The sequence below is a fragment of the Metschnikowia bicuspidata genome, assembly GCF_001664035.1.
Source record: "Metschnikowia bicuspidata var. bicuspidata NRRL YB-4993 chromosome Unknown METBIscaffold_4, whole genome shotgun sequence".
Taxonomy (NCBI): domain Eukaryota; kingdom Fungi; phylum Ascomycota; class Pichiomycetes; order Serinales; family Metschnikowiaceae; genus Metschnikowia; species Metschnikowia bicuspidata.
The window spans coordinates 701530-725999 of record NW_017387734.1 but is presented as its reverse complement, the minus strand read 5'-3'; the positions used below and the strand labels follow the sequence as shown (position 1 = coordinate 725999).

The following is a 24470-nucleotide window of genomic DNA, read 5'->3' as shown; positions in this document are numbered from 1 at the left end:
ACCAGTCCAGAATGCTGGTGCTGGACGAGAAATGGGAGAAGCGCCAGGCCCGTGTCCGGGGCTCAGGGTACGTACGGCCGAACGGCATATGCTGGATTTAAATTTCCGAACGCCTCTAACAGCGCAGCACACGTGACATCAAGATAGAAGAGTTCAGTATAGCCTCGCCGGAAACGCCGAAACCGCGGCCGATGCTGCGGAACTTGGGCCTGGTGCCGGGTCATGAACAAGCTACGGGAGATCAAGACAGACTTCCAGGAGACCAAGACAGATTTACAGGTCATCAAGACAGAATTTCAGGACATCAAGACATATTAACAAGACATCAAGACAGACCCCCAGGGCACGAACAAGCTACAGAGCTTCAGCATAGATTTTCAGTATCTCAAGACAGACTCCCCGAGAAACAGCATGCACGTTCAGAATCCCAAAGCAGACGCCCGGCCCGAGAAGCAGCCGCGGCGCCCAAACCGCCGGCGCTTCCGAAAACAGAGCCGCGGCACGAAAACAGGAAACTCGCGTTCAGCTCTGACGACGACGACGACGACAGCCCTGCCAGTGCCATCGAGCCTTTCTTCGCTGAAGAGAAGCCGCTGACTGCAGAAGCGGAATCCAGCGCCGAGCCGGGCGACGCCAGCCTCGCGCTCGAGACCTCGGACCTGGGCAGCGTGCTGGGACCCGCCCAAAACGACCAAGGCCACGTGTCTGTCAAGCGCGAAGACGGCCAAGACCAGGTGTCGGTCAAGCGCGAAAACACCGACGGCACAGCGCCGGCGGCCCAAGCCAAGCGGCGCCGCGGCCGGCCCAAAAAAGAGGAGCGGACAGAAAAGGTGGCCGTGGTCACGCGGCGGTCCCGGCGGATCGTCGACAACCCCAGCTTGCGCCAGGCGCACGTGCCCAACCCGGCGGCCCTCTTCAAGTCGCCGCGGCCGTTGCAGGCGCTCGGCTTGGCGCTGGTGCTCCCCCACAAAGTCAGCAGCAAGCCCGCGGCCCGCGGTGACGCGGTGCTGTTGGGCGCCCGGCCGAACGGCAGGCAGCGGGCGTTGCTCGTCGAGGCGCGGCGGCTCGCCACGCCCAGCACGCGGGCCAAACGCGTGAGTCTCACCACGTTGGACGTGCTCCAGCAGTTTGTCGAGGAGCACGCGCCGCGGCCCGCGCAGAACGACGTGGTGAGCGAGAACGTGGTGCTCACGGAGTTCAAGGCGCACTTGAAGTACCACTTGGCGCACTTGATGGACCAGCACGCGGCCATCCTGGACATCGCCCAGGACATCAGCGACGTGCAGCGGCGCAAGAACGACGTGCGCCGCAGCATTCTCGAGCTCCGCAAGAACCACGCGGCGGTGGGCCGCGAGCTTGCGCAGGAGCGCAGGGCGTTTGCCGACTCCAAGGCGAGCCACGCGGAGTTCATGGCCATGGCCAACTCGTTGCACGGCTTGAAGGCGGCGGTGCGCCGCGCCGCGCCGGAACAGGCCAGCCGCAGCGGGCTTGTGCTCGGTCTGTTGGAGGACGCCTCGCGGCTTGTGCACCCGAGAACCGGGCTCCTGGCTCAGCTCCGGGGCGTCAATGCGGCGCTCTTGCGGACGCTAGACAGGGCCCCAGAGTAGACAGATGCGCCGCGCCACGCGCCGACGCGAGGTCCCATGCTCTGGGCACGTTGCACCTGACAAGAGGCTGGACGAAGTGGTGGGGTGGATGGGACTGGCGGGGTGGATGGGACTGCCCGAGCCGGGCCCCTTGGTGGGCCTGGCAACTGGCTGTATCACTGGTTCACTGGCTTGGGGCAGCCCATATGTCCCATGGCGATACGAGCCGTGGCCGGTGGGCCGGGCACTTCCTGGGCCTCTGAGAGAGCAGCGTGCGCTTGAACATTCTTTGGCTCTGCCCCTGCCGTCCAAGCCTCGGGCCCTCTGTCCAGAAACCCACCCGTTTTCGCCCAGCAACGGATCCAGTCCATGTTGTGTCCTTGCATCGAGATAATTGTATATTGAAGTACCAGCATCGAGACAATCATATATTTAAAGAACCAGCATTTAGACAATCATATATTGAAAGACCAGTATCGAGACAATCATATATTGAAAGACCAGTATCGAGACGATCATATACTTAAAGAACCAGTATCTAGTCAATCATATATTTAAAGGACCAGCATCTAATCAATCAATCATATATTTAAAGACCAGCATTTAGAAAATCATATATTGAAAGAACCAGCATTTAGACAATCATATACTTAAAGAACCAGTATCGAGACAATCATATATTGAAAGGATCAACATCTAGTCAATCATATATTTAAAGAACCAGCATTTAGAAAATCATATATCTAAAGAAGCAGCATTTAGACAATCTCATACTTCAAGGCCCAGCATATTAGACTTGCAGTAGCCACAGTTCGTGTCACTACAGTTCCGCTACAAACTACCAGAAATCACAAGCAGCATATACGGGCCGGCCATGCCGCTCCAGATTCTGCTAGCCTGCAGTTCTGCAAGCAGCCAGGAACATTAGGATACTCCAACTGTCTAATATTACTTACAAGCGTTTCTGACCCTTCCTTTCAGTTGGTCTCCACGAGAACTGTTTATTCGGACTATATAAACGCTCCAGGCACATTGGCAATAGGGCCATACTCTGTTAACATGAAAGCACAGCGTCCTGACCCATGAATGTGATTTACCTGAAATGGCGCCGAAAACCCAGTGCTCCTCCTACATTCAGGTGCCTGGTGCAGAACTAGTGATTAGAGGGTATGCACACCTAGCTAAAGCGAAGAGCACAAACAATCCGTGACAGAACTTGTGGCTCATTCCAAGAGCAAGATAATCCAGCACAAGACAAGCACGGAGGGCGCGTGGCATGGTTTACTCGTCGCCCACCAAAGCCATGATCATTCTATACAAGTAGAAGAAGAACATCAACAAATGGAAGCCCAACTTGACAAAACTCTCTTTCTTGTGCTTGGACAACGTCCTGAAAATCTCCGTGGCGTCCAACAAGTGGTTTTTCTTGGCAAACTTGTTGACGTTGTAGGCCAACATAGGCAAGTTCAACAAGAACACAAACCAAAAGCCGTTGCCTATGAAAAGCATGGTCAAGACACCATGCACGGCAGCCTCAGGAATAAACCAAGGGTTCAATTTGTGGCATAACTCGATTGGGTTGATGTAGTCACTTTCCAAGTCCGAGTACATGATGGTGAAGAACACCTGCGAGAACAAGTTCACCGCATTTACAATCACGGCGAAGATAAATAACCTGGCGTTGTTAGCGGGTGCTCGGGGCGATCAAGTGTATTTTCGAGCATGTACATACCAACTCTCTCCTGACATTGTCGTTGCGCTTTACTTTCTGGTGGGCGCTTTCGTGGTTTCTGAGCCTTGTTATCAGGGGAGCGCGATGTCTTGTCAGAAGCAAGCGGACGTTGCCTGCCTGATATGGACATATTCCGCGAATGAAACCGCACCCACGTCAACTCTACCATTCTCCGAAATTTGCCACGCCACTAAAAACTTGCACGAATTGCCCTTTTCCTAGCTTATTCAACAAGCTCCCAGGACCCTGGAAGTCGGCATGTCCCTTCGCTCTTGTATATTTCTGGAAATTCGTGTTTTCCATATCCCACAAGTTCTTGCCAGACGCCAGAGTCCGCGTCCCAGAAACTGCGCATAACACTAATGGGGAATCTTCTTTCGTTTTCTTCGTATATAACTCCCTGCACCCAATTCCCCAATCTGATGATTCTTCCGATGAAACCGTCAGCTTTTAAATCAAAGGTCATGACGGGACCCGGCGCGTCTTGCGTCGCCAGCCCTGTTACATCATACCCTTCACGCACCTCTCTTTTCACTGAAGAGGCATTTGGGTTCAAAGACCGCCAAATTTCCACATACTCAGTTTTTATTCCCGTATCAGGATGTGCCATACTGCCGGTTTCTTTGCGGTCTTCGGTCCCCTCTATGGCCCAAAAAGAACCGATATCGGGCGCACTACGGCATTCGGATAACGGCTTTCCCGAGACCAAAGATTTCATAATTTCCTGCGAGTTGACCGTGTGGTTGAATTGGATTTGGTTAGTGCCTTCAATCTCTTCTTCATCACCCACTATCACCCACTGAAACACATTCTCGAATTTCTCTGGTGTATCCCCAGATTGCCTATATGGATATTGGTCTTTATAGATTCGCACATCGACAAAATGGTCTTTGAGCGAAGTGAAAACCATTGTATTAGTGCATTCTTGAGGCTCGTCTGGGAGCCATTGAAGGCTGACTCGGGTTGACAACACCATGTTTTCTTTGGCCAAAAAAAAGAACTAGTTGAACAGGTCCAAAAAGTAGACTGGTTAATAATCAGAAAGATAGTACCCGTTTTGGAAATTGGTGCGCATCAATTCCGCTTTACTGCCCAGTGAGATTGCCAAACGCAGCGCGTCTTTCATGAGGCACATCACTACCATCTAATTCCTTGAGGTTCGGAAAGTATCCAATGAGAATTGTCTCGTAGTCGAGCCTTTCTTTTAACCTTCTATCCTTTCCCTCTTTTCTCATTTGTCTGAAGAATTCGTTATCTCTAGCCTGCCATTCATTTCTGCTTTTACTCAATGCATTGTAGTGGATAGTGAAGCTTTCAATATCTTCCAAAGCTTGAATGGGGATTGGGCTTTCTGCTGCAGATTTTCCATGGTTCTCTTTAACCAACTGTAGTTCTTGTGGACTGAATACGTAGGGATAAAATTCAAAATTGATAATGTTCAAGCGCATGTCGAGTGACTTCAAAGTTTTCCTGGACCTCTGCAAACCAGTCAAGATATCCTCCATCTTCGTGATGTTGTTACTAAGGACTTGAAGTTTCTTGAGTTGTTTAAGATTTTGAAGGGCTTTGAGATCGCTCAACTTGTTGAAGCTGAGATTCAACTCTCGTACATTAAAGAATTTCTCACTGAAATCGCCCGGCAATATAGAAAGTCCCACTGCAGACAAATTCAATTGGTTTATGTTGTAAAATGCGTCCACAGAGATATTAGGCAAGAGCTGAACCAAAGAAGAGTTTCCGGAAAAATCAACAGATGGTACGTCTGCAGCTGCCCTGAAGAAACTTTCCACAATCTGTGGGCTGCTTTGACTTTTCGCCGACAATTCATGAAGATGCTCGAGCTTTTTGAGTCCTGTGATCGATACTAACGAGTTCCCGTCGAGCCGCAAGATTCTCAAGAAAGGAAAGCAATCAAGCTTGAGTTCATTCAAGTCATTGAATTTGCACAAAAGCTTTTTGAGCCTCCTATGAGTTCTGGAACAGCTCAATGCCACAATTCTATTCTCGTTTACATTGAGAATCCGAAGGTTTTCAAGCGACTCAATTCCTGTGATGTTTGATATAAGATTCTCTGAAAGGTTCAATTCCTTGAGATTTGGTAATTGTAGATTTTCTAGATGAACATGGCCTCGGATGTGGTTGCGGCTTAAGTCCAAAGAAATCAATGCGTGGATGGCAGGAAACCCATTAAGCGACTCGATTTGGTTCCCCATCAAGTTGACTTTGGTCAAGTTGACATTATTACTCAAGCAAGAGAACGACCGGAATGAATTAAAAGACGCATTCACGACTTGGAGATCGTGGAACTTGTGGAATGACGCCATGTCGCTCAAGCTATTGCTTGTGACATCAAGCTCGAACAAGGCCAGCGGTAGACCTTCGATAAACCTGAGCCTGTTTTTCGAAAGATCAATTGATTTCACCGCGGGGAGATACTGTTCCAAATTCTCCACGCGGTCGATGTTTTTGTCTGATAGGTCGATGGAGGTGATGGTGTCCCACACAATCTGATTTGTGGACCCGGTTATAAGCGAGACGAGCTCCTTGTTGGACTGCGAAAAGGTGGCGTTGCCGCATTCCGAGACACTGGTGAGGTCGGCTGCATGCGTTTTAGTGACGGGGCTGTTTTCACTCGCGGGGAACTGAAACGAGACTTCTAGTGGGCGCCTGTCTTTGGCTTTGTCTGGCTGGACAAGCACACCGGGCCTAGACTGAAGATGCAGTTTCAGCGCGTCGCAGTCTGAAAACAAGTCCTCGATGGAATCAAGGCTCCCCCCAACATCGTTCTTTTTGTCGTTGGAGACCCACATATTTTCCTGGGCGTCGAAGATCATGTCGCCATACTGGCCTGGAAAAGCACCTGGCTTGACCGTGCCCTTGACATAGTGAGAGTCTGCCCCACCAGGGGCGTTTGCGTTGGAGTGGTTTGCCTTATTGGAGTGACGGGTCTTGTTGGAGTGATGGGTCTTGTCGGGGAGGTTAGCCTTGGAAGATGCACTGAGGAGCCTGAGCTGCGAGGCGCGTTTCCACTTGATGAGATTTTCCGCAGCGGGCTCGCGCGTATCGTTTGCCTCTCGGGTAGAGGCGGCGGCACGCCGCTTGGGGGGCTTCATGAACTGCTTGACGGAAGTCATGGAGCTCTCGAAAAGGGGAAACAAGTCGCCGCGCGCGTCGTCCAGGCGCGGGGACGGGCTATGGAAGCGGGTGGAACGAGCGTTGCGTGCGGGCTGGACTGGCGAGGAATGCTCCGAGGAGTGGGAGGCGAGGTCCGAGAGCTCGTCGAAGGTATACGACGCGTGGTCCACGTGGTCGTCGGAGAGCGCCAACGTGGAGCACAGGCGGGCGCCGGAGGCCCAGGAGGAGCGGTCGAGCGCGGTGTAGTCGCTGGGCGCGGCCGGCGGTGAGCACAGGCGGGTGCGTGGGAGGTCGCTGTGCGAGCGCGTGGAGTACGAGTACATGTCCAGCGAGTCGCGAGGCTTGAGCTTGGGCGTGGACGTGGCGGTGGTCTGGGTGTGCGAGAGGAGCGGCTGATTCTGGCGGGCGGCGTCCGCCGGCAAGCCCTTCCTCTGGAGATGGGCAAACACGTGGTCGGCATTCTGCATGAAGTCGTGGTCCGTGTAGTCGCCCGCGCGGGTGAAGTGCTTGATGTTGAGCCTGGGCGCGAGCTCCGCGGACGGCGCGGGCTCTACGGGCTCTGGGGCGGGCGCCCGCTGCACGCTGTTGGCCGTGGAGCGGGCCTGGTCGACGAAGCGCGTCAAGATGGCCTTGGTGAACGTGTCGTACTCGCTGCCAAAGAGCTTGAGCGGCGAGCCGCGGAGCGGGAGGTCGTCCGGCTGGCCGCGCGCCTGCTCCAACAAGCCCTCGAGCTGGTGGATCTGCTGCTGGGTCAAGTGGAGCTCGGAGTCGCGCGTGGCGGCGGGCGTCAACACCGTGGACGTCAGCGCGTGGCCGCCGGCCGGGTGCGCGGCACGCGGCAGCGCGGGCGACGAGCCGCTGGGCAGGAAGATGTGCCGGAGGGGCAGCTCGCCGGCCTGCTCGTGCGCGTGGCGGTACTGGTCGGCCATTTTCTTCCACATGGGCGTGGCGGGCGCGCCGCCGCTGGCCTGCGGCCGGTGCACGCACGTGTTGGAGCCGGTGCCGAGCAGCGCAAGCGGCACGTTGTTGTCGTCGTTATCGTTGTCGTCGGCGGCGGGCGACTGAGTAAGATATGGGGCCGCGCCGTGTGCGGGCGCCGCGGTGCAGTCTGCCGGCGGCGCCGGGTCAGGCCAGCGCGCGTCAAGCGCCGCCGGCATCCACGACGGCGTGGCGGCGCGGTCCAGGAGCGCGAGGCGGTCCAAGTCCGCGGCGAAATCGGCGCCGGCGGGCGCGGCCTTGACCGTGGACGTCTGCACGCCGTGCCCCGCGAGCGCGGCCGCGGCGAAGTCCGCGTGGCCGGAGGCGGCCGGCGGGTGCGGCGGCTCGCCGATGTGGTGCTTGGTGCGGGCGTTGGGGTGCGATTTGTGTTTGAACGTGTTGGGCACGGACGCGCCCGCGAGCGAGGCTCGTGGCGACAGGGCGGCCGCGGCAAAACGCGTGTTGGGCACGTAGCGGAGCAGGCGCTTGTACGCGTCGTCGGCGGCGGCGGGCACGGGCACGGCAGGCCCGCCATCGCGGCTTTCGCCGGGCGTGGGGGCGTCTTCCAGGGCGCTTCCAGCCAGGGCCAGGGCCGGCGCGTGGGGCGGGCCGGGCGACGGCGCCGAGAGCCGCGTGTCGTCGAGAAAACGGCCCACGGAGGCTGCGGCGGCCGGGTCGAGCGGGATGGCCATGGCGCACGGCTAAAAAAAAAGGGGGCGGTGGGAAAAAAGGAGTGTGGCAGAAGAAAGAAACGAGGGATGGAGGAGGGAAAGAAGAAGTAGTAGGAGGGAGCGCGCGGCGCGGGTGCGGGATCTGGGGTGTTTATGTATACCGCGGGGGGCCTGTGCAGGCGCGGCACAAATCGGCCCTGGCGCTGGGGGAGTAGTGTGGAGGAGGGCTATTGGGGGTGAACTGGAATTGAGGGAGGGGGGAATAAATTAGGGGGCTGCACTGGATGGTGTTTTGGATGGGGTACTGATTGTGTATTGATTGTGTATTGATTGTGTATTTGATTGTGTATTTGATTGTGTATTGATTGTGTATTGATTGTGTATTGATTGTGTATTGATTGTGTATTTGATTGTGTATTTGATTGTGTATTTGATTGTGTATTTGATTGAGTATCTGAGATGGGGGACTGGAGTGTCGTGAAAAGGGTATAAATGGGGTGCTATAAAATGGGTGTAGTAAAATAGGTGTAGTAAAATGAGTATAATAAAATGGGTGTAATACAATGCGGTAAAATAAACGCGGTAAAATAAATGTGGAACATAAAGGTGGTTTAATATTGGCGAGATGGCGTTTCGAAAATGGAGTACAGGATGGAGTACTGGATGGTACGTTATAAAGTGGGTGCAATAAGATGGGGCATTAAAAACGCGGAATATAAATGCGGTCTAAAATGGGGAGATGAAGATCTGCGGTTTTGAAAAATGGGGTATTAGATGGGGTATTAGATGGGGTATTGAATGGTGTGATGGATGGTGTGATGGATGGTGTACTGAGATGGGGTATTGGATGGGGTATTGGATGGTACTTTAGAAAATGGGTGCAATAAATTAGGTATATAAACATGGTATATCAAATGGTGAAATAAAGAAATGAGGTATTAGAGAAATGGTCAAATAGACGTCTGGGGTTTTAGAGAATGGAGTACTGGGATGGTGTACTAGAAGGTGGGTTATATAACAAGGTATAAAAAAGGTTGTATAAAAATGGTGAGATAAAGTAATGGGGTATTAAGGAATTGGTGAAGGGGATATTTGAGGTATTCGATGGGGATGACCTGGATGGGGCTTGTATTCGAGATTGGGTATTGGATGATGTTTTAGATGGGGTGTAGTAAAATGGGGTGTAGTAAAATGCGGCGTATTCAAATGGGCGTAGTGAAATGCGGTGAAATAAGGATGGAATATGAATGGGGTATAATAATGGCGAGATGGAGATTTGGGGTATTACAGAATTGGTGAAATGTAGAATTGAGGGGATGGTGTGCTGGGTTGGGTATTGGATAGGGCTTTGAACAAGTTGCGTATTAATATTGCGGTATTATAAAGTGGTGTGTTAGAGATTGTTATTTTGGAAGTTGTTGTTTTAGGTATGGTGATATGGTGTATTGCACGGTGTGTTCGTATCAAATGGTGTATTAAATGGTGTATTAAATGGTGTACTGAAGATGGTATGTTATAAAAGGGGTGTGACAAAAAGGGGTAAAGACTTGGCGAGTTAACATCGGGCTGTCGAGAAATCTGGTATAAGAAATGGTGAAATAAATTCATGAAATATTAAAGAATTGGTGAAATGGAGATTTGGGCGGCGAAAACTGGATGGTGTAGGTTAGGGTATTGGTTTGTGTATTTGAATGGGGGATTGGACGGTGTCTTAGATGGTGGGTTGAAAAATGGGTGTAATAAAATGAGGATGAAATGGGTGTAGTAAAATGGGGTATTAAGATGGGATAGAGATTTGTGGCATCACAGAATTGGTGAAGTGGGGAATTGGGGGATAGCATGGGGGAAATTGGATGGCTATTGACTAGGGTTTTGGATGGTGTAATGGAAGGTGTAATAAAGTGAGGTGTCATAGATTGGGTATATAAAAGGCCGTATGATACATGTGGAATAAAAAGGTTGTATAAATGGCGATTTGGGGTATTGAACATTAGTGGAGAATTTTGACGTTAGATTGGATGATGCACTAGATTGGGGATGATGGATTGGAGGGGGTATTGAAACTATCGTACTTAATTTTTTTAATGATACACGCAGCAATATATGTCCTTATATATATACATGAAAATTTATGATTGTCTATTCTCATAAGTATGTTAGCTTGATATAGTATCTTTTTAGATTATTATAGAGATCATGTTATTTTCCATTTATATTTGGGTTTACCACAATTAACTAGTTTTATTGAACTTACTTTAAGTTTCATTTTTGAATATATATCTTTTATTTTAGGTCTATATTTATCTTTAGCTTTGGTTTAAAAGTCATGAATTTATTATTTACTTATTTGTCTGATAAAAATTGCAGAAAATATATAACTAATACTCGTAAGTAATTTGACCAAAGTATTCATTTTGAACGATTAACAAATGATTCAATTATTGGTAATGTATGACAGTTTTCTGGCTCATCAATATCATATGAATAATGGTTTATTTAGAGTTTCAATAGTTTGTCCAATTGTAGTTTTACTTTGAATTGTTATTTTAATAGTATTAGCATTGAAATTAGTAGCATAAGCACTAAAGATTTGAGATTTTAGAAAGTGGTGTATTTGATTGCGTATTAGATTGTGTATCAAATGCTGTATCAAAGATATTGTGATATAGAATGTGTGTAACAAAAGAATTTGTGACTTAAAAATTGGGGTGGGAATTGTGGTATTTAAAGAACTGAAATAAAGAAATGGAACCCTGAAGAAGTGGTGAAATGAACACATGGTCAAGAAATTGAGGTATTGGATGGTGTATGAGAGATTGTGATTTAGGGAATGTGACACGATGGATTTCGAAAATGGGTTATTGAAGAGATCGTATAGAAAAAGGTGCGTTAATCGATGATGATGAGATTATTGTAGTTAAAAAATGGCCATGGAAGAAGTCGTGTACTGAAGGAGGTGTATTGGAGATGGTATACAAAAATTGGGGTATAAACGATGACGTATGGCAGCTGGAAGAAAGTTGGCACAATAGAGATGGTATGGAATAAGATGTGATTCATTAGATGGCGAATGATAAATTCGATGAGACCATCAATTTTAGGAAGTCCATGGTGGCGTGGCCCGCAAGTGGCTGATAGAGTGTTGTGTTCTAGTTGGCGTCTTTCTGGTTCATGTATTTATCATATGGTGTATAAGGGGATATATGAGATACTTGATAAATGGGGTATTTGATACATGGGCGTACTGTTATGTGACATTCTGATATGAGGCACTCTGATCTCTGGCTTTCTGGCATACGACATCTTGTTCATAAATACCTTATTTATTTCTTTGAGAGCTGATGAGCCGATGGTGGGACAGCTGTATGATAGATGTGATACCGATGGAGTAGCTATTAGGGAAGTTGTCAATCATGTTTGCGTAATACTTATGCTGTTTTGCGAGAATTTGAGAAAAATTATGTCTTGATTATCTGAAGTTAAATTTTCGGGAAGACAGTCCTAGCCAATTGGAAAAGCCATGATATGACGTTGGTGATGTATGATGTGCCGTACGAGAGATATATATTTTATTCATTTGTGAGATGAAGGCACAATTCCAGTGCATATTCCGACAGGAAAATTGATTGAGAGTGAATGAGATAATTAGTGCGAAAATCAAGGGATAGTGCAAAGGCATGAAAGCAGTATTCCGTAATGACTGGTATGTGTATGGGGAGAGAATAGGGTTGAAAGGTATTAGGTATGATAGGAGGTGTCTCACTGGAGTGATGGATGATATATACTGGTGGAAGCATTTTCGAGATGATCAAGATATTACAGATGATGTTGTTTTTATGGATGCCAGGGACGCAAAGTAAGACAATATCATAAAAATTGTTGGCGAGCTTTTTTTCACAAACACGGTAATGGCGTATCTGCCTGTAATAGTACTTGCTTCTTTGGTCTAATATTGAGAAAATAGTCGATGCTGTGATTGGTTCATGAATTCGCGTGATAGGTGACAAAAGATTTGATGGCAAGAGGAGGTGTAAGGCGATGGTGTACATGCCTTGAAATGACGTGATTCGACTAGATGCTTGTTGTAGTGTTATTTCATTCATCCACTAGTCGTTGAAAGTTTTTGAATATCTTAATCACTTCCCCCGGGACCCCTGGGTTTTTTAAAGTACATCAAATACAACGAATTTGAACTCCGCTGCAGATTATCTGCTTGAAGAGTTAAAGAGTAGAAATTTCACCCGAGTTCAAACATTCATTCTAGAAGAGTAAGATACAAAAAGGATAAGGCCTATTAAGTGAATAGTGGGCTGTGTAGAGTAGTAATTTGAAATATATGGTGCAAGATATCAGAGGCATCTAATCAGCAGATCTTACTGACTAGCTTGATTTGAATATTCAAAATGTTAAGTGGTGTGTTGATAGTTTATTTGTAACAAAAACGACGGCATAATCGAGGAGTTTTAAAATAAAGCAATTGATATACCCTTGAAGATATGTATAATCAGCTATAGAATGATGACGCTGGTTTGTCTTATATCTTGGACTGCATCAATATTCTTTCATTCATCCAGCATACCATGCTTCATGTCCCATGAATTAATACACCACCAACCCAACATTCATCATGGTCTACAAAAAGATAGTTAAATCATTTAGTATGTTGGCTAGCTCACCATCTTACTCCATCTGTTAGTGAGCCAAACCTCAAATATTGACGTATGATGTTACAAATCACATGATATATTCAGATACAACAAAAATAATATACCATGAATGAATTATCCGTCACAACCCCCTCTATTCATACTTCACACGTATATACACCAAGAACCGCGTTGGCCCTTTTTAAAATCATTTGAAAGAAACCATCATGTCTATTGCATGTATGTTTTTTAATACAGGTTGGCCAGAAATAATGAATGATGTCTGAGAACTTAGGGAAACAAGCGTGCACGAGAAAGCAATAGTCCTTCATGCGTGCAGCAAAAGAATGACTGACAATGAAACAATAATAGTGTGTGCTGATCTCGAGAGTCAGAGTAGAAAAACATACAAAAAAGAAGAAAAAGAGTAATCCTTCATACCCTTTAGCTCCTAATTTGTATCTTAATGAGCTCCAATATCCCAGGACGGACAATGTCTGAAAATTGGGGTGTCTTTCGGGTCGCACACAATAGTAATCGTGACGTACTTGATCAAATTCCTCATAAGGACATAGCCCTTTTCGAAATCAAATGTGATGTTTTGCTCAAGAATACTAATAGATTCAACGTCTAGCCCACCGAAAATTTGACCTTTACTCTAATCGTATAAAATAAGAATATGCATTGTTGAGCCATGTAATGAGATAATTGGATGCACCCCATACGGGAGATGGGAAGCACTACTTTCGCCAATAGTCCCGTCTTCTATATGAGCTACGTAATCCTATGTAAAAGAAAAGGAATGTGCCAAGTAATCGTTTATGGTAGTAATAGAGAGCTCGTTTCACCAATGTTTTTCCTGCAGACCACACCAGGGCAAGGTGTAAGCGAACATATAGAATGGGTTGTTCTTGGCGGGTCATACTAATGGGGGTAAGTACTGAAATCCAATCGTTTATGAATATCCTTTTCAGCAGGTTGTTCTGTGTCTACAAGTATTGACACATGGCATTTTGAGGTTCATTGATGAACATCTGTCCGTTTTGTGTAAACGCAGCTGGTTTAACAGTAAAGCTCTACTAGCACCTTTAAATGTTGCGAATTTCTAAACTCGTCAAACAAGGGTTTTTACTGGCAAGTGTCTTCTTGTAGACCAGCTTGGTAACTTTTCAATCAAAAGATGCTACCAATTGAGTGTGGCCGAGATCAAAGATTGCGCTACATTTGCCACACGAAGACTGATACATCAGAAACATTGTATCAGCGTCCAAGAATATATATATTCCTGTTCTGGATTAGAGTTGAGTGCATGGAAGAGATTCTGTGGATCTCAGAAACAAAAGTATTGGTGATAGGGTAGAATGGTGTTCCCGCTTGTGATTGGAGGCATGAACGCTTGAGAACTGTTCGACAATCCTAATAGTGGATCTAGGAGTGCACCTTGAATCGGTTATCATTGGACGGCATCTCATGCTTGGCGTACGCCTGGCAATTCCAGAGCCAGTGAATGCATTCAAGCCCGCCCCTAGGTTTTCTACCTAGTGAGTCATATAAAAAATAGTCCCAAACGTATTCTCCGGGGCAAGCTTATTGGGTACATGGCTGAAAGACGCCACCCTCAGAAACAATAGCACGACGAATGCACAACATCGCCGCACTCCCATTAATTATATATTGCATTTTCAAGAACAACAAACAAACAGATGATATACGGAAAGAAAACAAAAGCATAAACGAAACAGCAAAAAGTCACAACAGGCTACACGCGACGGTCATCTTCCTCCAGCTATGCAGACCGCGGGACAGGAACCTGGCCTCTCATCGAGAAAAGATGCCGGATAACACCACTTCTCAGTCAGAGCCTCCAAAATGATGGCCCGTCGCGATCTGCAGCGTCAACAGCTTTTTTATTCCCGCTTCGTTGAATCCCCGCCGGTGCAAAGAACCTTACAACTACTGCTGATATTGCCCTATTACACGAAACCGTGATTCTAGATTGACACTGCCTACACCGACGGAATGCGTGTGGCCTCTCTGCATCATGTAAATGGGTTGACCCGTTTGCAGACACCGTTAGATTGTATTAAAAGTTTGCACCTGTTGGGTCCATAATTAGAGTTCAGCAGTAATTGTGAGTGCCTACTCTCGGCCTGATCATTAGTTCTATGTTCAATGACGAAGGCTTTTGAAAATCTGACAAGCTTTTGAATGTGTCTCGTCATGTCGGGGATACAGCCAAGTTTTACGTAAACTGTGTTGTCGTCTTATTCTTTAATTAGAACAATCCAGATGTCTGTCATTCCCGAGAGCGTTCTTCTTCGGGATATAGTACATATACGATACTCAACTATGAATTTAGAAAGGGTCCTACGAAGCCATGAACGTTGGTGGCCTCTGTGAACCAAGCCGTCGGGCCGACGTTCCTGCATCATATGGCTTAATGGTTATTTGCGTTGTCCCCCTCTTTATTTTTTTGTTGCTTCGTTTTGTCGGTTCTGCTGCGGGTTGTTCCTTGCTTCAGTAAACCCTGTCCAAGGCACTAAATCAGTTGTGCATCCCAGCCACGCAACATCAAAGCACCACACGACCCGTCTGGTGTCGCCAATCGGAAAACCGAACCCGGGAAGTTTTTCTTGGTAACCCTGGGCCACGGCCCCCCTGTGCCCGTCCATTTGAACACGAAACAACGATTTGCACCCACCGCCTGCCAAACACTCGCGAATCACGCGACTCCCGATTAAGCAGGCCTGCCTCTGCGGCACGCTTTTCGCGCCCCGGATTCTCAATATCTCTGCTCAGCCTTGCCCTCCAGACAGGTGCCAATACCAGCCACCAAGTCTTTTGCCGTCGTCTAAGTTAAGCTCTGGGTGCTTTGTTTATGTTTTTGTTTTTGGCATTCGTTCTTATTTTGTTATTCGTTCGTATTTTGTTATTCGTTCTTATTTTGTTATTCGTTCTTATTTTGTTATTCGTTCTTATTTTTTTTCTTCTTTATTTCTTCTTCATTCCTTCATTATTTTCCTTCATTCCTTTCTTTATTCCTTTCGTTGTTCTTTTCCTCACTTCTTTTTTAAATATTCCTCATTCTTTTCTTAATTCTTTTTCTCACTCCATCTTTAATTTTTTTCTTCATTTCTTCTTAATTTTCCTTCATTCCTTCATAATTCTCCCCATCCCTCCATAATTTTCCTTCATTCCTTCATAATTCTCCCCATCCCTCATAATTCTCCCATCCCTCCATAATTCTCCCCATCCCTCCATAATTCTCCCCATCCCTCCATAATTCTCCCATCCCTCTCTTCATTTTTTTCTTTGAGTTTTCCACTCTCGCTTCTCTCTTCCCTCTTTTCGTCGCTTCTCTTTTTCTCTTCCCCCATCCCAGCCATACGCCGGCTTTTCCGCAATCTCGCCGTCTTTTGCCACGCCCGCGCCGCGGGGCCCGAGTCGCAGAACACAGCCGGCTGTTGCTGCCCTGCTTACAGACATTCTGCGGCCCTCCGCCACAGAGGGCCGCACTGTGGGGCAGGCGCGGCCCTGGCGCAGACGCCGCGGGGCGTCATACTATTCCACGAGGCCCTGGTGTTTTTTATGGCCCAAGGCACAACAATCACATTTTTCTTTGCTGTAAACCCGTTGTTTTGCCGGCCGTTGTATACCACGCCGCCCGCCGCCCGCCCCTGACTTCCAGAGGCCCGCCGTATTTCAGTGCCACCCGACCCTGCCATTTGGCGCCCCGCTTGCTGAGGCCAGCATACTTACTTTCTAGCCTTGCCGCCAGGCCACGCAGCCGGCGATCCGCAACCACGTGACACGGGAGACCGGGCCGGCCCACAGCCTCCAAGCAGACACAGCACACCGGACCGAAGCCGGCGCGAAACCTGCGTTTTTTTTGGCGTTTTTTAGTTGTCCGACCGCCGCTATTGCACTCTGCCACGCACTGAGCGACAGGGGCGCACCAGAACACCAGGCCCCGAACATCAGATATTGGGACGCAGAATCAGGACCAAAAATATCAGGACTAAGAACCAGGACCAGATATTAGGACCAGATAATAGGATCAGAAAGCAGGACTAGATATTGGGACTACAAAGCAGGACTAAGAAGCAGGACGCGATATTAGGACTAAGAACCAGGACCAAGAAGCAGGACCCGATATTAGGACCAAGAAACAGGACCAAGAATCAGGACCCGATATTAGGACCAAGAACCAGGACCAAGAATCAGGACCAAGAATCAGGACCAGATACCAGGACCAAGAATCAGGACCAGATACCAGGACCAGGAAGCAGGACCAAGAATCAGGACCAGATACCAGGACCAGGAAGCAGGACCAAGAATCAGGACCCGATACCAGGACCAAGAATCAGGACCCGATACCAGGACCAGATACCAGGACCAAGAATCAGGACCAGATACAGGCTCAGATCCCGACCCCTCAACTGAGCACCGATATACCTTTGCCAGGACCATATATCGGCACCACCACACCCCACGGACCCCCATAGATCCCCAAGGATCCCAAAGATCCCCTTCCACCGTGGGCCGCACACATCCACAAACCCACAGACACCGCACACCGCCCCCGACTGCCGCCATGACAAGCCCCTCCCAGAACCCCGCGCCGCCCAGCAGCACGGCCACATACGACCGCCCCGCCGCCGGCCATAGCCAGCCGCCACTTGGCGCCAGGGCCCCCGCCGTGGTCTCGCGGACGGCGTCGCACCAGCACCAGCACGAGCAGGAGTTGCTCCTGCGCTTCGCCGTGCCTTCGCCGCCCGTGGCCACCAAGCAGCTGACGCTAGCCGCCGGCCACGACGCCGCCGGCACAGGCCCGGCCGCAGAGACGCCGCGCACGCTCTGGATGGGCGACTTGGACCCCTGGCTCGACGAGGCCGCCATCGTGGCGCTCTGGTGGCACGTTCTCGGGCAGCACGTGGGCGTCAAGGTGATCCGCCCGCGGTCCGCGCGCCAGGGGGGCGCGACGTCGGCGCCGCCGGCCCACGCGGGCTACTGCTTCGTGGAGTTCCCGCTGTTCGAGGCCGCGCAGCAGGCGCTCGGCTTGAACGGCCAGATGTTGCCCGACATGGCGATGCCCTCGCAGCGCGAGTTCCCGGACAACCCGGACAATCAGAAGAAGTACTTCCGGCTCAACTGGGCCGCGGGCGCCACGCTCCTGGCGCCGCTCGTCGAGCTGCCGGAGTACTCGTTGTTCGTGGGCGACTTGAGCGCGGCCACCACCGAGGCGCACTTGCTCCTGTTCTTCCAGAAGCTGTTCCCCAACTCCATCCGCACCGTGCGCGTCATGACGGACCCCGTGTCGGGCAAGTCGCGCTGCTTCGGCTTCGTGCGCTTCTCCGACGAGCACGAGCGCCAGCGCGCCTTGGTCGAGATGAACGGCGCCTGGTTCGGCGGCCGCCCGCTCCGTGTGGCCAACGCGACGCCCCGCGCCGCGCCGCTGTTGCGGAGAATGCTGCCGGACCCGAGGTTAGCCTACGCCGTGCCTGGGCCGTACGCGGGCGTGCCCGACTTGCCCCAGGGCGAGCTCATGTACATGCCGCCGGCCCAGCAGGGCGCATCGTCCCCGATGCAAGGCTACTACGCGGCGCCCATGATGGGCAACGAGGGGCCGCACGCTCCCTATGTGGACTCCGGAAACACCACCGTGTTCGTGGGCGGTCTTCTGGCGGAAGTGTCGGACCAGACGCTCTATACTCTCTTCAAGCCGTTCGGGGCGATTGTGCAGATCAAGCTCCCCCCGGGCAAGAACTGCGGCTTCGTGCGCTACAGCTCGCGGGAGGAGGCCCAGAACGCCATCAATAGCATGGAGGGCTTCGTCATTGGCGGCCGGCGCGTGCGGCTCGGCTGGGGCCGTATCGGCCCAAGCAACAAAAAGTTCCAGCAGCACCAGCAGCACCAGCAGCAAATGGCTCAGATGCAAATGCAGGCCGCCATGTCCCTAGCGTACGACCCAAGCTCCGTCTATGCCGCAGCTGGGTACCCTCCCATGCCTGGGGTCCCGGTCGGGCCGCCTGGAATGTACCACTACCTACCCAGCCCCGAGTTGCCTGTCGACTACGAGAACGGGCCGCCTGCAGAGTATGCGCTGTACTCGAACGCAGTTCCGCTCATGAGGTCCAGGTCGCTTGACCAAGTACCGGACAACAGCTCAGTCACTGGCTCCAACGGACACGACCATCGCGACCACTTGGCAGAGAAACTAGACACGCTTTCGCTTGACGGGCCCCATGCTATTCCTCACGGTGCGTTCAACCCGCACAACGGGTATGGATATGAGAGCCCGCAGACGCCCAAAAACCCTGCTGCAGATCCAGCGCACGCCAGTGATCTTCAAGTCTCGGGCCTGTCCAGCGGCTCAGAAGCTAAACTGCCGGTGAACGACTCTCCGGATGAAGTGTGCGAGGGAAACCCAGCACCGGCTTCTCTGGGCCCGGAAGACACCAGTACTGAGCCCAAAAGCAATCCTAGATAAGCTGCTTTTGGTTATTGTGAGCCATGTGCCGCGAAATATGTTGCGCAGATGACTCCCGTGGCTCAGATGCAACAATAATTCGCTGAGTCTCGAGACTAGGAATTGTTTCACATGCGTCTTGTGAGAGATTGGCCGTGGAAATGAGACTACGGTCTAGGTGTTGGCCGAGCGATAGTGTGCATTGTTGATTCAGGGTCCTTGAAGATATTATGAGAACCAGAGATTTTTTTTTCCGATGTCTACAAAGAATTTCAGCCGGGTGAAAATCTCGTTCTATGTGGTCGCAGGACGCCCCGAATTGCAGGAATTCCGCAACAAAAAATGATAGCGTGCTGTCTCGATAAAAAATATACAACTCTAGGGCTGGGTCAGGAAAACACAGATGAAGTGGTGAATTAATTCTATTCCAGGTCGGAACAGCCGCTGTTCTCGGATGTACCAGTTACTTCCGGAGAGCGAGGCTACAGGCCAGTAATAACAAAATTTCCATTTAAAACACAAACTAGTAGAAACAAAACATCAACATGGTCCAGAGATACACCCGCCCCGGGCCTACGATCTCTCGCCCCGCAACCTCCGGGCCAACTGGATATCTTTCTTTTGGATGGTGACCCTCTTGGCGTGGATGGCACATAAGTTGGTGTCTTCAAACAACGACACCAAGTACGCCTCCACGGCCTCCTGCAAAGCGCCGATGGCAGAGGACTGGAAACGCAAGTCCGACTTGAAGTCCTGGGCGATTTCTCTGACCAATCTCTGGAAGGGCAACTTTCTAATCAAAAGCTCCGTGGACTTCTGGAATCTTCTGATTTCTCTCAAGGCAACGGTACCGGGCTTATATCTGTGGGGCTTCTTGACACCGCCCGAAACGGGGGCGGATTTGCGGGCGGCCTTGGACGCCAACTGCTTTCTGGGGGCCTTGCCTCCCGTGGACTTTCTTGCGGTTTGCTTAGTTCTGGCCATTTTACTGGTGGCTATGAATTACTATGGTGCTAATCACGAGAATTAACAGAGGAAAAAAAAGGAGCAGAAAAGCGTGGCAACCGGGGCGCAGCGCCGCGGCGGCTGGGGCGGGAATGTCAGGCGAGCCTTGCTGGGCCTTCGTACAATGCCAGCTTTGCCGTTCTATTTTTTCGGCCCCCGTTCTGAGCAAAAAATGCCGGTGCAGTCTGGTCACGGCTAATTAAACTGGGTGCTGGAAGGTAGGCTAGAATTGCGCGCGGACATATATTAGGCGCGGCTGGCGAGGGGAGCCAATCATATTGAGCAGGCGCGAGCAGTTGAGCCGGCCGCAAGCGTGCACACAGGATGCTCTATATACAGGTCCATGTAATTAAGGCTCGAATAGTGCGGGTGCGTCGGCGCTGCATGGGGTCTGGCGTTGGATGGATGGGGTGCGGCTTCTACGATATGGGTAGTGTTTGGATGAGATTGAAGAATTGGGGTTTTTCCCTCATTAGTGGTGAGCCTCATGTTCTGGGGAATCTTTATGTGTATATAGTCGGTGAACGTGAGGGGTGAATGGAGATGGGATGTTTACAGTTAATCCAGATGGTAGTGAATTGCGGGTAGCCGTAGTTGTAATTGCGAGATTAGTGCGCAGATCCATTGTGGAGATTGTCGGATGATTTCATCACACAAACAAGGGACAAAATTTGAACGATTCTCAGATGATTTTATAACACACAAGCGATTAAAAACTGAAAGATCCTCAGATACTTTTATTTGCCAAACAAGTGATTGGAATTGATTCTTGGCCAGTCGAATGTGCATATTAGTGCTCAGATAAATTGGATGATAGCTCATAGATTAATGGCCGTCCTTGGTTGGTTTGATTACGGGAGGGGCTTCTAGTTGAAGGCCAGAGATGTGAAACGTGGTCTAAGCGCGGAGGCGAGTACTAAAGCGGTGCATATATACTTGCTTTGATAGTGGACAAAAGTATCCCCTTCTACTGTGGACAAGGGTACGTAGTTTGATGTGAAGAGCAGAAAATAGTTTGATGACGGATGAGATGAAACAGTTGAAGATTATGGCCGTTCAGTTAAGGTGGTAGTTTAGTTGAGAGAATAGTCGTTTAGTTGAGAGTAATAGTCGTTTATGGATGGCAATATTAGTCTTGTTAAAGCGATAGTAGTTAAGTTTAGCAGAATTCAGTTAAGATTAGTATGAGTTAAAATAAGATATAGAATAGTAGTTTAGTTGCGAATAACAGCAATTCACTAGGGTAGATAGCAGCCAACTAAAGATATCCGTAGCTCATTGCAGAGAAATGGGCACTCCGGGATTTGAGTGAATATCTAGTTGGATTCCCCATCGAGAAAAGCCTTCGTAGGCTGGAGCCTCTGCGGAGGAAAAAGCTGTTACAGCTGTGGCCTTCCCCTCTTGCGCAAATATAAGATCATACTAGCTTATTACGTTTCACTGTGAATCGAGTTGTTACTTACGTATATGATTGACTAAGGTCTTTGAGTGAATGCTGAAGTGAAATCAATTTGTTCATCTACCGTGTCTTACGCTGACTTGTGTCTCCAATGGGTCGTTTTTTGCTGTGGGTCCCATCCCTTTCTTCGAACAATACTTTTACAAGAGAAACACAACCAAGAGAATGCAAATACCTAACTTGTCAGTGGAAGGCTGTGATTTGTTTGCATTGAAAGATGCAGCTGTAGAAAATTAAGATGATCAAAGTATACCACTAGCTGAGCTATATAGCGCAAGTGGGGAGTTGTTTATTGTTTTCCCAAGCAGCAGTGATGCAGAATCTATTCCCTGCGCAGGAGCAATATGCATAGCTCAATGCAACAAGAGTATATAGAGCCAACAGTGGCATTGAAATACCCGGGGATAATTTTAATATAAGAAAGTGGCAAAGCAAAATAATTCCTTGTCCGGCTGTCATTTGAGTGCCTAGGTATTAGGCAATTGTCCCAGACAATGACCGTGTGTGTGGAAGCTTCAAACTCAAGTGATGTAAAGTAATTTTAGACCAGATGTGACATGTCCACTCCAGTAGTTTCTCTTTTTTACAAAGCACATGGACCGACAGCAGAAAGCAGCAAAAACCCCTCAAATCCGTAGTCTGCTCGTTGAAAGACACCACGCGACAGAGATGAAGGTGAGAAACAATCATGCATGTACGCATTCCGTAACAAGGAAGATGTTCCAGGTGATTTGACTTCTTGACCATTTGTCGAGTGGGTCATGTCTTCAGATATGTGTTCAAAAAGCATAGTTCCGGTATTGATCCATGAGGCTTCAGAGCAGTTGAACACATCCATAGCAGTAATATACAGACGAAGGTGTGGCAGAGTATCGTTAACAAAGTAGCAGTGATATTGCAGCTATGGATAGAGTCAGAAGCGGCATGTTGCAGCAGCTATGTATTCAAAGTAGCATATAGCTATGTATTCAAAGTAGCATATAGCTATGTATTCAACGTAGCATATAGCTACGTATATAGACAAGTGTTGCCATAATGTATGGAGGCCGATGCAGCCGTATTGCAGTGACCAATGTAGCGTTGCAAGCAGACAAGCAGCGGAAGTATAGACCAATGGGGCCGTGGATCGAAACAGCCATGAGGATGCACTGACAAAGCCCAGGACCACCAAAGAACATGGCACGAGTCCATCCCAACGTCTGCCTGAAGCCGCATCAGGACCCCAGCCAGCACCAAGGCCAAAGACCCAACCGCGCTGGAAACAACATGCACCCGGACGACAGGCACGTGCGCTGGCCGAGACGACTCTTGTTCGCCCGAGACGATTGTTTCCCCAAGACGATTGTTTGCCCAAGACGATTGTTTGCCGACACGACTACTTCAAACCCCGGGCTGACACCCTCTGACCGCATGCCAGGCTGCGGCTGGACGGCCTGGATCGATGGCCGCCCGGCGCCGCGGGCTCGGAAATGATCTGTGTATAAGTACTATACAATGCAAAAGACAAACACCAATGTCTGGAAGGGGCGGGGAAGAAGAAAAAGGGTAGTGTACAGGGCACGGCGAGGCGGCGCTCACTTGCGGTACCACAAGCGCGTCACCCGGGTCTTCATCATCTTCTTCTGCAACTGGAACACGCCGTACATCAACGCCTCCGCCGTGGGCGGGCAGCCGGGCACGTAGATGTCCACAGGCACAACGCGGTCGCAGCCGCGTACCACCGAGTACGAGTAGTGGTAGTAGCCGCCGCCGTTGGCGCACGAGCCCATGGAAATCACCCAGCGGGGGTCCGCCATCTGGTCGTACACCTGTCTCAACGCCGGCGCCATCTTGTTGGTCAACGTGCCGGCCACAATCATGATATCGGACTGACGCGGCGACGCACGGAAAATGATTCCGAGTCTGTCCTGGTCGTACCGGGGCGCAGACACGTGCATCATCTCGACGGCGCAGCACGCCAACCCAAACGTCACGGGCCAGAACGACGATTTCCGGGCCCACATGGCAATGGCGTCCAAGGACGTCAACGCATAGTCGATGGGCGCCGACGCGGTTTTTTGCGACATGAGCGGGAAATCCGTGGCCATGGGTTTGGGCGTCAAGTCTCTGGCGGGAAGGCCGACTTTGGCCGAGGCCATGCGGGCGAAAACGAGCCCGCGAGGGGCGGCGGGCCTGGCGGCGGCCGCGGCGGATCTGACACTCAAGCCTAGCATAGTCCCGTGCTTTTTTTTGTGTTTTTGTGTGTGTTTTGGCCGGCGTTCTATAGCTCTACGGATCGTCCAGCGTTAAGAAGAGAGAGATAGCAGCAGGTCTTTTTGGGGCGCGGGGCCTGCTTTTTTTCGCGCGCCCCGATCAGCAAAAAACAAGGCGAGGTGATTGGGCGAGGCCGGCGGAGGCACGGGTGCGGCTATGTGCAGGCGGGCAGTTTGCAGCTGGCCTGGCGCAGAGGTGTTGCGGCACGTTTCGCGTCTATGGAGTGTCGTGGATTTTTGGTGTGGCTCTTTTGATGGTTTCACTAGATTGTGTTTTTTTTTTGATTGTGTCTTTTGATTGTGTCTTTTGATTGTGTCTTTTTGTTGTGTCTTTTGGTTGGGTTCTTTTGAATGTCTTTACTTTGTTTGTCTTGTCTTGATTGTCTTTGATTTGATTGGTCTTAGCGTGATTGGTCTTAGTGTGATTTGTCTTAATTTGATTTGTCTTACTTTCATTTGTCTTACTTTGATTTGTCTTAATTTGTTTGGTCTCACTTTGATTTGTCTTAATTTGTTTGGTCTTACTTTGATTTGTCT

The 24470-nt window shown here is 49.8% G+C and overlaps 10 protein-coding genes across 10 annotated transcripts; 4 read left to right on the top strand and 6 right to left on the bottom strand.

Annotated features, from left to right (window-relative positions):
* Positions 1-11: 11 nt before the first annotated feature.
* Positions 12-1607, top strand: METBIDRAFT_12428 (uncharacterized protein; the record flags this gene model as incomplete). The annotated part of the gene is made up of 2 exons (XM_018854227.1): positions 12-67; positions 128-1607. 2 exons carry the CDS (start codon positions 12-14, stop codon positions 1605-1607), a joined length of 1536 nt encoding a protein of 511 aa, XP_018710941.1.
* Positions 1608-2368: 761 nt separating this feature from the next.
* On the bottom strand, positions 2369-3358 carry METBIDRAFT_32424 (cornichon family protein). The gene is made up of 2 exons (XM_018856046.1): positions 3319-3358; positions 2369-3261 (listed from the first exon to the last, which is right to left on the bottom strand). The coding sequence occupies exons 1-2, from the start codon at positions 3333-3335 to the stop codon at positions 2868-2870; spliced, it is 411 nt and encodes a 136-aa protein (XP_018710940.1). The 5' UTR covers positions 3336-3358; the 3' UTR covers positions 2369-2867.
* Positions 3359-3541: 183 nt separating this feature from the next.
* Positions 3542-4294, bottom strand: METBIDRAFT_43510 (uncharacterized protein; the record flags this gene model as incomplete). The annotated part of the gene is made up of 1 exon (XM_018857667.1): positions 3542-4294. The coding sequence occupies one exon, from the start codon at positions 4292-4294 to the stop codon at positions 3542-3544; it is 753 nt and encodes a 250-aa protein (XP_018710939.1).
* Positions 4295-4403: 109 nt separating this feature from the next.
* METBIDRAFT_44200 (uncharacterized protein) lies at positions 4404-7382 on the bottom strand (the record flags this gene model as incomplete). Its single annotated transcript, XM_018857758.1, has 1 exon — positions 4404-7382. One exon carries the CDS (start codon positions 7380-7382, stop codon positions 4404-4406), a length of 2979 nt encoding a protein of 992 aa, XP_018710938.1.
* A 5829-nt stretch (positions 7383-13211) lies between these two features.
* Positions 13212-13403, bottom strand: METBIDRAFT_43814 (uncharacterized protein; the record flags this gene model as incomplete). The annotated part of the gene is made up of 1 exon (XM_018857702.1): positions 13212-13403. A coding segment is annotated over one exon (192 nt), but the record flags the coding sequence as incomplete, so codon positions are not given.
* Positions 13404-14248: 845 nt separating this feature from the next.
* On the top strand, positions 14249-14704 carry METBIDRAFT_198579 (uncharacterized protein). The gene has a single exon (XM_018854901.1). The coding sequence runs from the start codon at positions 14388-14390 to the stop codon at positions 14619-14621; it is 234 nt and encodes a 77-aa protein (XP_018710936.1). The 5' UTR covers positions 14249-14387; the 3' UTR covers positions 14622-14704.
* A 2749-nt stretch (positions 14705-17453) lies between these two features.
* Positions 17454-18800, top strand: METBIDRAFT_16170 (uncharacterized protein; the record flags this gene model as incomplete). The annotated part of the gene is made up of 1 exon (XM_018854629.1): positions 17454-18800. A coding segment is annotated over one exon (1347 nt), but the record flags the coding sequence as incomplete, so codon positions are not given.
* Positions 18801-19790: 990 nt separating this feature from the next.
* Positions 19791-20201, bottom strand: HHT1 (Hht1p; the record flags this gene model as incomplete). The annotated part of the gene is made up of 1 exon (XM_018857773.1): positions 19791-20201. The coding sequence occupies one exon, from the start codon at positions 20199-20201 to the stop codon at positions 19791-19793; it is 411 nt and encodes a 136-aa protein (XP_018710934.1).
* Positions 20202-20374: 173 nt separating this feature from the next.
* METBIDRAFT_198555 (uncharacterized protein) lies at positions 20375-20795 on the top strand. Its single transcript, XM_018854899.1, has one exon. The coding sequence runs from the start codon at positions 20547-20549 to the stop codon at positions 20757-20759; it is 213 nt and encodes a 70-aa protein (XP_018710933.1). The 5' UTR covers positions 20375-20546; the 3' UTR covers positions 20760-20795.
* Positions 20796-23255: 2460 nt separating this feature from the next.
* FESUR1 (Fesur1p) lies at positions 23256-23819 on the bottom strand (the record flags this gene model as incomplete). Its single annotated transcript, XM_018857602.1, has 1 exon — positions 23256-23819. One exon carries the CDS (start codon positions 23817-23819, stop codon positions 23256-23258), a length of 564 nt encoding a protein of 187 aa, XP_018710932.1.
* Between the last annotated feature and the right edge of the window lie 651 nt (positions 23820-24470).